An 11598-nucleotide genomic window follows, 5' to 3' on the forward strand; every position below is an offset into this window, starting at 1 on the left:
CCTTCTTAAATTTGTAATATATCCCTAAACCAGAGTCAGAGGCCATATTGACACTAAATGATGACGACGTTGCACAGGAGGTTACTTACTGGGCAAACTCCATTGTGGGATTTGTAATGGGAAAGCGTCCTTACTACCATCACCTTAAATCATATATGCAGAGGGTGTGGAAGCCAGAGGGAGAGTTTAAGCTTATCATGTTACATGATGGTTTGTTCATGATCAGATTTGATTTGGTACAGGATTTAGATAGGGTGCTGGATTGTGTCCATATTTTGAAGGTAGACCAATGATCCTCAAGAAATGGGATAAGAGCATCGATTTGAAGAAAGAGGTATTAGGATCAATTCCAATTTGGATCAAGTTATTCGACGTACCGATGCATTGTCGTGGTACGTCCTCCATATCTAAGATTTGTTCACTTTTTGCTAAACCAATCCATATGGATGATATTTCTCTGACTCGGGAAAGGGGTGCATTTGTCTGTGTCACGGTAGAGGTTGATGTTCATGAGGAGCTACCTACAGAGTTGGATTTTAAGGTTCATGGTACTCTTTGTCGCATAAGAGTAGAGTATACTTGGAAGCCTCAGATTTGTACTCTTTGTCATGCTATTGATCATGGGGTGAAGGCCTGTCCAATGAAGAAAGTGGATAAGAAGCCAAGTAAACCGACGCAGGTTTGGAGGATTAAGAAAAATGGTAAAGAGGTGGTTATTGATGAGAGTACTCAGTCTCCTCAAGAGATAGTACCCATGGTTGGGGAGAGTTCGGTGATTGAGACAGATGCTACTCGGGTTGTAGACCTTGATTCCATGGTGGTTGTTATACATGTACAGGAAGATCACCATGTGTATGACCAATTGCCTAAACCAACTAATTCTCATGTGTGATACCCCTCGGTTTCGAGACATTGGTTGATCAGGCCCAGGCCCAAACCCGAGGGAAATCAAACAATTAAAGTATTTTAAAACGAACACAGATGAAAAAAAAATGAAATAAGAATAACTATTAAAAGTTGAACAGAATACTAATATAAAATCCTCAATAGCCTGATAAAACTTAATAAAATCCAACTTCCAAAACTTCTATGAATTACAACTCGGGAATCCATCTAGTGGACCGCTAAATAAAAATCTCAACTGAAACGTAAATAACTAACATAAAACCAAATACTAAAATATGGAAGGACATCCTACGTCGTCGATGGAATGAATGATAATCCCTGCACAGCACGATCAAGCCTAAGACTAGAACCGTCTGATACCTGAAAAATAAGAGTGGGTCAGGCCCACGAACAAGTTCTAATCTAACTGCAATCCACACAGTGACCCGATACGCAGATACACCTAAATACCTCACAATATCTATCTAGTCCATATATAAATATATCCACACTAGAGGACCTTCACTGGACTATAATGGGGTCTCAACCTGAGTAGAAGGCAACATGCAAAAAACGCACCCAAAGGTGGGCATGAATACCTAGACCTAACAAGGTACACCTCAACCATCATATCCAGCTATGCATCCCAATGCATATACGCTCCCTAACCAACGACTCTGAGACTCATGCCCATATCGTGGTGCCATAACATATATATAAAGTCCATCTAACCCAAGGCATGCCATTTTATTGTTTATTGAATTGACATAAGAATTTTAATCCAGTTTAGTCATTCAACTTAATCAGTTGATCTGACTTAAACACAACCAACATTTAATCCAGTTAGTCATTCAACTTAATCAGTCGATCCGACTACACACAACCACAATTAATCCAAATAGTCTTTCAACTTAATCAGTCGATCTGACTAAACAAGGTTTAGGATTCAATATTTTACAATCCTTCCCTTAAATCCAATAGGTTAGGTTTATGCGTTTTGAGCTAAACCATCCCTAATATGACACCGTCCCATACCGGTTCATACGATCCTCCACAACCATGTAATTGACAGAATCTATTAATTCAGCAATTAAAATTCTACATATATATATAATCGTTTAGCGATTTATAATCCAAAACCAATATCCAAGTATTTGCAATTAAATCCAAGCATTTAAACCATATAGTTGTAAGGAATGATTTCATAATTCAACAACTAACATCCAGAGCCTGCATAGATCACATCTAACACATCAATGACCCTATAATATATTTAAAACCATTTTATAAATATATTAAATCCCACTGGAATGCCTAAAAATAAGCTTAAGTATTTAAAACTTCATCTATCCACTAACCGTATACAATGTATATAAGTGTTATACAGTTTGATCCGTTAATTTAGAATTAACCTTAAATCAATTTAGGGTCTTAATAACACCCAAAAATTAACTATTTAATCCCTCCGTGAAGTCTCATTAAATTTCTAAAATTTAATCAAGCCATTTAGTTCCTTTCTTCTGTTAGTAGCATACACCGTTGTATATTTTTACACTGCTACATCCTTTGTCTTAGAGACTTAAACTATGCAACAATAAGTTTAATAACACTTAGAATTAACTACTTAGATCCTCTGTTAAGTCCCTACAGTTCATTAGAATCACTCAGAAGCTCAAACAGTGCTCAAAACACCAAACAGAGCCCTAGAAAACACTTTCTGGACGTAAAACAAATTGGAGCCGGCTCTTGGAATGGAAGAGCCAGCTCTTCCCCTATTGGAGCCGGCTCTTGCTGAAGGGGAGCCGGCTCTTGACTTTCTAGAGCCGGCTCTCTCCCTCTTGAGAGCCTCCAGTTCATCTCTGCTCCGTTTCCGTCAATCTGCTCCTTCTCCGATCAATTCCTACCCCTCTGCTTGTTTCTTAAACTGATCTAAAGGATCTAACACCCTCCTGATAGCATCCCCAAGGTTTGATTATAGCAATTTAAGTCAATTACAAAGCTTAAGTTTGATACCCAACTTAACATGCTGTTAGTATGAACACTGGAACCATATGCAAATTGAAGCGGAACGGATTGCAACACGTATTTAAAATAGAATAATAGCATCCCTATAAGCTTTGTATAACCCCAGTAGTGTTCCTATACTGTGTTTACAAAAGTTGCAATCAAATACAGAGACTAAATTTACAACAGAATCAATATACTTAACGTACAGGATACTGAAACAAATATACACGAACTGTAAATATATTGGATTTTAAAACAAACAGACTATCACCCAACCATATAATAAACATGTAGGTTTCAATCATTGATTAGTTATTCCCTAGAGATCATCTAGGTGCATAGAACACGGCCCAAAGGGAAAGAGGAAGATAGAACTTGCCTTTGAGTTTCAGACTTTGAAACTCTAAACCACCGTCTCTGAGGTTTTCCGACCACCTTCTAAATTGTCATTCTACTCCTCTGCTACTCTTGGTTAAACCCAGAAGAAAACCCTTGTTCCCTTCTTCTTGAACTTCTCTATAGATCACTCAAGTTTTCTCTGTTTCTTTGTCTCTCACTCTCTGTATCTAGGTACGTGAACAGAGTTGTACGTACTTCCCAAAACCCTAAACCCACATTATGATATATTTATAGGCCCAAAACAATAACCCTAATCCGTGTAAAAATTAGAGACTAAGTCCTAATTCCAACCTTAATCGGCCCATGAAACTACTTAAGTTAAAACAGACGGCGGCTATGATAAAACCTAAATCCTACGTTACGATAACTCAATTATAAATAATTAAATAATTACCATTTAATACAATAATTAACCAATTAATATAAAATGCAATTAATCAAATAACTCACGAAATAACAATTAATTTAATTTAAAGAAAAATACAATTTAAACAATTAATTAAATTAAAATACTATTTAAACAATACATTAAATACCAGGAATATCCTTTTAAATCTAGGGGTATTACATCATGTATCCAACTCCTTTGGTCTATTACAGGAAGCTGTGGAGGATACTGCAACTATGGATGATATGGAACTGACTGCAGCTAAGAAGAAGAATAATAAGAAGAAAATAAATGGTCAATTGAACCAAAGGGTAACACGGCAGAGTTTGGCTACGGAAGGGCTATCTTCCAATCCAACTTGCTTATGATCGGTTGCTGGAATGTGCATAGCCTGAATAGGCCCAAAATGCATTTTAAGGTGAGATTTTGGATATCCCATTACTCTCTCTTTGCTGTAGTTTTGCTAAAGACTAGAGTTAAGATAGACAAGTTTGATTTGATTACAAATAAAATCAATGGTCGATGGAAGTGGATTAATAACTATTCTTATCATCATTTGGGTAGAATTTGGGCTGGATGGGATCCCAGCAAGGTGGATATTATAAGGATAAACACAAATGAGCAGGCAATGCTGTTGAAAGTACAGTCTTTAGAACTACAGGCTCTTTTTTGGATGTCACCTGTGTATGCAGCAAATTCAGAAGCAGAGAGGAAACAATTATGGAGTACACTTCGCCAATATGCTACAATAACTGATGAGGCATGGTTAACTATGGGGGATTAGAATGCTATTCGTGCACATGATGAAAAGGTAGGGGGTAACCAAGTCCCTCAATGACTGTTAGATGAGTTTAATGATACAATGCATGAGGCCGGTTTGACTGACATTCCTACTTTGAATGGAAAGCTGACATGGTGTAATAGACAAGATCCCAACACTAGGATCTATGCAAGGTTGGATAGGAGTTTGGGGAATTTGGGATGGTTTATAGCTTATCCTAATTCAAAGATTTTACTCACAGTAGCTTCTATTTCTGATCATTATGCTATGGTGGTTCAACAAGGTATGCAGGTGTCTTCCAGCCCAAAACCTTTCAAATTTTTAAAGGTTTGGCAGTTGCAGAATGGCATGGAGTCCATTGTTGCAGAAGCTTAGAGTACTATATTGAGAGGGGATCCTCTTTGCAGGTTTACCACTAAGCTGAGGAGGGTTAAAGAAGCAGTCAAAATATGGAATCTTAAGTTTGGATCTATCCATGAACATGTTACTAAAGTTAGGAAGCAGTTAGAGAGGGCACAAATGGAGTTGTTAAATCAGCCAAAAAACTCAGAGGTGATTGGTAATGAGATTAGGGCCAGGTCTGACTTGGAAGCTACTTTAGCAAATGAAGAGATATTGATTGCCTAGAAATCTAGAGTGAGGTGGATTAAAGACAATGACAACTGTACTGAATATTTTCACAGGAAAATGGCTCAACATAGGACAACAAATGGGATTACTATGCTACAGGACTCCAATGGTACGATGGTGCAAGATGTGGAGACAATCAAATCTATGATGGTGGACTACTACAAGGATCTCTTTACTAATGGACCGTGGTTGAGTGGGGAGATTCAAATAGAGCAACCGAGAAGTAAATTAACTATGACAGAAGTTGTGAGTTTAGAGCAAGCATGTACCGCACAAGAGGTTAAAGATGCTATTGAGGCAATGGGGCCTGATAAGTCTCCTGGTCCTGATGGTTTCCTCCAAGATTCTATCAACAATACTGGCACATTATTGGTATCGACCTTCTGTATGCTGTGCAATTCTTTTTTGATAATGTCAAGCTTTCCAAATCAATTAATAGTTCATTTATTACTCTCATACCTAAGAAGAATGACTGTGCTAGAGCAGCAGATTTCAGGCCTATTGCTTTATGCAATGTGGTATATAAAGTAATTACAAAGATCATGGCTTCTAGACTTAGTTTGGTGTTGGACAAATTAGTGGGCTGTGAGCAGTCAGCTTTTATTAAGGGTAGGAGGATTCAAGACAATAATGAATTATTGACTGGATTTTCTAGGAAGACATGTAACCCTTTATTAGCTTTGAAGGTAGATTTGAAGAAGGCATATGATTTAGTGAAATGGGACTTCCTTAAGGAGCTTTTACTGTCCTATGGCTTTGGCATGAAATGGTTAGATTGGGTAATGGAATGTCTCTCATTTGCATGGTTTTCCATTCTTATTAATGGATTTCCTTGTGGTTTTTTCCAACATACCAAAGGGCTGAGACAGGGCTGCCCACTCTCCCCTTTGTTGTTCACCCTTGTTACTGAATCATTTTCTGCACAAATAGATCAATTGATGAGAGAAGAGAAGATTTCTATTCCCAAAATGATTTCTAAGGTAGGTATGTAGCTATCTCACATTTTTACGTAGATGATTTGCTGGTTGTGCTTCAAGCAGATATATCCACTGCTAAGAACCTAACTGCTGCTTTGGGGAAATTCTCTACATTATCAGGCCTAACAGTGAGTCCTGAAAAGAGCACCATCTTCTTCTCTGAATTAGTTAGGAGGAGGAGAAGATTGAGGAGGATTTTTCACTGCCAAATAGGGAGATTTCCTATTACTTACTTGGGCCTGCCGTTGCTGCCTTGTGGATTGAGAAGAGTTTATTATAGTCCTTTGATTGACAAATTTACCAATAAAATCAATGTGGAATAGAAAGTGTCTCTCTATAACTGGTAGATTGGAACTAGTGAAGTCAGTTTTAACATCTTATGTGTACTTTTGGTGTTCGGTTTACACATTGCTAAGAGCTGTTGTTAAATATTTAGAGAAGAAGATGAGGGACTTTATATGGGGCTCTACTACTGAACACAAGAAAGTGCATGCTTTGAGTTGGAATAAGGTAACTAGACCGAAGAAGGAAGCTGGGTTTGGGGTGAGGAAAATTGCAGACATTAATTCTATCTTAATGTGCCGACTGGTTTGGACCTTCCTTCAATCTAAAGACTGCCTCTGGGTTGCTTGGTTTAGATGGAAGTATACTCGAATTGTATCCTACTGGAATTATCAATCTGGGAAAATAGATCATATGCTATGGAAGAAGATGCTAGAGGTCAGGGAATTCACGTTGCAAAATGTCAACTTTCAGATTGGAGATGGACAGTCTACTTTTTTGTTTACTGATCCATGGGTTTAAGGGGAAAGTTTGGTGACTAAATATGGATATAGAGTCCATAGAGACTTTGATCTGGCCAAGCAAGCAAAGTTATCTTCCATTATTCAGAATGGTCAGTGGTAATTCCCACATCAGAACTCTAATACTTTACACCAGTTCAAGAACTTTGCTCTCTCTCTGACATTGAAGCAAGGTGATGATAGGTTTCAGTGGAGACATGGTGTCTTCTCTTTTGGAAATGTTTGGAATAGGTGGAGAAATCCACACCCAAAGATGCAGTGGTTTTCAGTTTGTTGGAATGGAGCGAGACCTAGAGCTTCTCTGGTCTGTTGTTTGGTAATGCAGAATAAGCTTTTAACCTTTGAAAATCTAAAGAAGAGGAGGCCGCCTTTAGTGTCTATCTATCATAACTGCATGAACTTAGCCGATGATGTAGATCATTTACTTTAAATTGTCCATTTGCTAAAGCAATTTGGTAATGGTTGTCTGATGTTCTGTGGTGGAATATGCCTCCAGTCATTTCGTTAACTCAATTGGTGGATTGGTTTGTCACCAAAGGAATTAAACATAAGGCCCAAAAATGTATTTGTGCGACTACTATTTGGTATGTATGGAATGAGAGGAATTTGAGATTGCATCAGGAGGTTTGAAGAACTGTTATGGAAATTACTAGAGCTATTTGTGGAGAGGTCCTAATGTTATCTGGGATGGAGATGGGAGAGTTATGCTCTCAGCCTCTAGCTAATTGACACTTACTGTGTTTATCTTCTAGTTGTCAGTAGACAACTTGTTTCCAAGGGACGCCTTGTTGATGATTTGTAATTTTGGTTATACTATAGAAATTTTCCATTTTACCCAGGAAATTTTTTTTTTTTTTTGAAAGAATAACAAGCCCTAAAATAATTTTGATAGTAATAACTAATATTTTTATAATTATAATATCAAATAATAATCGTAAAGTTAGATGATAAAAAAAATATATCAGATTACTTGTTTGCCGTATTGCGACTGAGTGAGTCTCTATCTATTGGTCAATGGTTGCTCCGCTTGCTTTGTTTGGATTATGAATTTGTGATACGTTGAAGACCTGCTGAACGGAAAATTTTGAAGACTTAAAATGTGATGGAAACAATTCATTTGTTTGTGGTAAAGTCAAAAGTGTGAAAGAATATATTGATGAATGTTTTTTTGGGGAAGTGGGAAAGAATATAATATTTAAGGAAAGTGAAAAAAAATATATTATTTTGATGGAAACTGATAAATTGATAGATATATTATATATATTTACAATTGTGTCACGATTATATTCCCTTTTTCATTTTTTACCGTGAATGGGCTTTTGGTTATATATATTTATAGTATATATTTGTGCATTGTCAAATTTTAGAGGGGGCAATTATATAAATATAAAAATCTTTCCATATAGAATTAAAAAAAAAATTAAAAGTTCAGTGGGGCAGTTACCCTGACTTGTCCCGATATTAACTCAATATTATAAATTAAGAAGTAAAACAATAATAATAAAATAGGTTGAAACTACTGGCCTGATTGTTGAAGCATGTGTAAACACATTGACCTAAAGTTAATAATTTTCCCTGTGCGGGTATTGGTGAAACTACTTAGCTCTAAGATACAATCCAATCAGCTTGCAGCGGTGTCTCCTCCATGTGCACGACCATAGAAAGACTAGATCTAAGTCTATACGTGTCTCGCCAATAAACTCAATATTTAAAATAGAATATATAATACTTCTATAAGAGTTCCAATCATTCATATATCACTCACATATACAAAAATTTGAAAAATAGAAAGAATATGGTGGGAGTATATATCTCTAGATGTTTGTAGATCAATGGTTCTTAGTATCTCAAACTGGTGGATGCATTATATGTGAAAATAGAGTTACGCGGGGTGCGAAAATTGTTAGTTGATTTCAATTGTGATTAACTCCTTTACTGACCTAGATCAGATTATTACGTCAACTTACTCAATTTATGATTGATTAAATTATATGATCAATTTAAACATAAACATCCATAATCACAAATATATGTAAAATAAAGCAAGTAAAAGTTTAGAGATATTGCACCAAGATTTTTTGCGAGGAAACCCCAGTTGATAAAATACATCAACTGTTTGCATGGGACAAACCTCATGGACTATTCAGTCTAAAGTAAACCAATCCACTATGTATGAAACAAAGTACATCGAACTTTGACTTTGGCTCACAGTCTATCATTCTACCAAATACCAATTGCTGACAATCCTCTGGCTTTGCGACTCCCCGTCCAACAGCAACTTGACCTCAGGCTTATGCTTGAAATTTGTAGAAGAGCAGCAGGTAGATCAGACAACACTTCTCGAATGCTCTAACCCTTTCAAAGTGTGATCGCTTTTACTTCTATTCTTCAAGATCTGAATTCGATGTATAAGAATTAAATCCTACTCTTCATACGGAATATCTTAATCTTCAATATAGCTCTAATTCCGATGAGATAGAGAACAAAACTGATAAATCAATCATGAATATATGTGTGTGCTCTCATAAACAAATTCAAAATAATCAGATTTGATTTTCTGAATTTTCTCTTTCTAAAAGGCTTTCTCAAAATATAGAATTGATTTTCCTTAAAGCCAAAAATAAACCAGTGTGTATGACAAGGTTTATATAGAATTTTGAAAGTCTTAATCCCTCAGAAAATATGATAAATTTCTGCATAGGACTTGGAAAGAAGTTGGGAAAAAAAAGGAAACATTCAGAAGAAGAAAGACTAAAATCCAAGTGCTGCCAAGAGACTAGTTCAAGATGACCAGTAAAGAATCCCTCAGATTCTTGAACTGGTTCAGCCCCCTTGAACCGGTTCAAGATGGCCAATCTTGAAATTTTGTCAATTTTGCTGATGTTGAACCTGTTCGATAAATCTTAAACCAGTTCAAGATTGACAGAATGTAAAAACTTGTTCCGAACATTCCAAAACCCTTCCTAAATGTTCTCACTACTCCTTAAAACTTCTTAAAGCATTGTTCTCATTATCTCGGAGTGTAGTATCTTATAAATACTTGAACTTCTTTAAATCCGCATCCGATCTTCAATCTTTGAAATTTTGAACCGAAAAATTACAACTCGATCGAACTTGTTTTGACAACGAAATTAGCCAATTACAAAATATATATCTAACAATCTTCCCCTTTGGCAATTTCGTGACAAAATCCTAAAAACAATTCAGTAATTTACCCAAGCAGGAAAGTAAATTACAATGATTGTTAAAGGAAATAAAACGCGAAAATTTTCTTGAAGCTCATGAAGCTTCAACACATGTAGCAACCTATAATCTGCACAGTAACTTAAACATATCTACCCGTGAAGCTTAATCAAGAAAATAAACACAAGCATAAAATAACAAAATTTAAATGCCTAAATATCAATGCAATATGTAAACATATGTAATGATTAATGGTTCAACGTAATATGTAAACATATGCAATGATCAATGGTTTTCCCCCTTAATGCAATAAGTTATCCCCCTTAATGCAAAAGAATCTCTCCCCCTGAATGAGAAGACTCGAAATAGCTATTATCTCCTCCTTTTTGTCACAAATTAATAAAGGTCTCAAGGAAGAAAAATCCTAGAAGTAGGAAGCAACCAATCATATAAATCTTGTAAATTAAAACCAATGAGAATGTAGACCCCATAAGATTATATGTATTAACAGGAATAACCAAGGTTAATTCAATAAAGTTCCACAAACTTAGTAAGTGTAGTAAAATAACCATCAAGTTCCAAAAACATATGATTTGTCAATTGTTCAGATTTTAGATAATAAATTAATGGTATTACATATCCTTAGAAATCAAATAATCAACATGTGCAAAAGCCAATTTTATTTTATTTTATTTTATTTTTTTTCTTCTTCTCTTTGCGCTCCATTCTTTTTGCATATTGGCGGCTTTCACGCTTATAGGCAGCCATCTCTTTCCCTTATTTTCATTTGTTTCCAGTCAAAGTAGTTTTTGGACAAATCCCAAATGTAGCCTTTTCCATTTCACCTTTTTTTTTTTTTTTTTTTTTTTTTTTTTCAAAACAACAAATATTTTTCTTTCTTTTTCAAAAACTTTTTAATTCCAAGCTATTTGTCAATTTTCTTTTCTTTTTACTCTTTTGGTCTAAAACATATAAATCAAGTTTAAATTGCAACACAATGATCAATCATGTCAACATTATCTTTAACCAAAACAATGACATCACACAAGTAAATGTATTATCAATGATTCATTTACTATACGAAATAAGTAAGCAAAACCAATTTCATCAATTCATAGCCATTGGATGCTTTCCACAGATAATCCATGCGTCATTAAACTCCTTGTGTTCAACATACTCAATCAAAATGGTTTGCTTAACTTCCCAAAAACATAATCTAGACTCTTAAGATATGCATGAAAATCCTTTCTAGACTATGTCTTTACAATGTATCTAATCAAGACAACAGACACCAATAGATTTCCTAAATAAGAAAACTTAGAAGCATCTAATGGTTTAGTGAGAATATCAGCCAAATTTCTAATCAGTATGCACTTTTTCCAAAGACACGACATTTTGTTCAACAAGTTCTCTAAGAAAGTGATGTCGAATGTCAATCTGTTTAGTCCTAGAATGCAAAACTAGATTTTTTGAAATATTAATTGTACTAGTATTATCACAAAAGATAGCAATAGTACCTTGATCAACTCTATAATCCAAAAGCAA

The 11598-nt window shown here is 35.5% G+C and overlaps 1 protein-coding gene across 1 annotated transcript; it reads left to right on the top strand.

Annotated features, from left to right (window-relative positions):
- The first annotated feature begins 289 nt into the window (after nt 1–289).
- On the top strand, nt 290–4463 carry LOC132314156 (uncharacterized). Its single transcript, XM_059813052.1, has 3 exons — nt 290–886; nt 3892–3990; nt 4149–4463. Exons 1-3 carry the CDS (start codon nt 290–292, stop codon nt 4461–4463), a joined length of 1011 nt encoding a protein of 336 aa, XP_059669035.1.
- The last annotated feature ends 7135 nt before the right edge of the window (nt 4464–11598 follow it).

This window comes from Cornus florida, unplaced genomic scaffold (assembly GCF_030987335.1).
Source record: "Cornus florida cultivar Cherokee Brave unplaced genomic scaffold, ASM3098733v1 CherokeeBrave_3.0.0_Hap2_Chr06, whole genome shotgun sequence".
Classification (NCBI taxonomy): Eukaryota; Viridiplantae; Streptophyta; class Magnoliopsida; order Cornales; family Cornaceae; genus Cornus; species Cornus florida.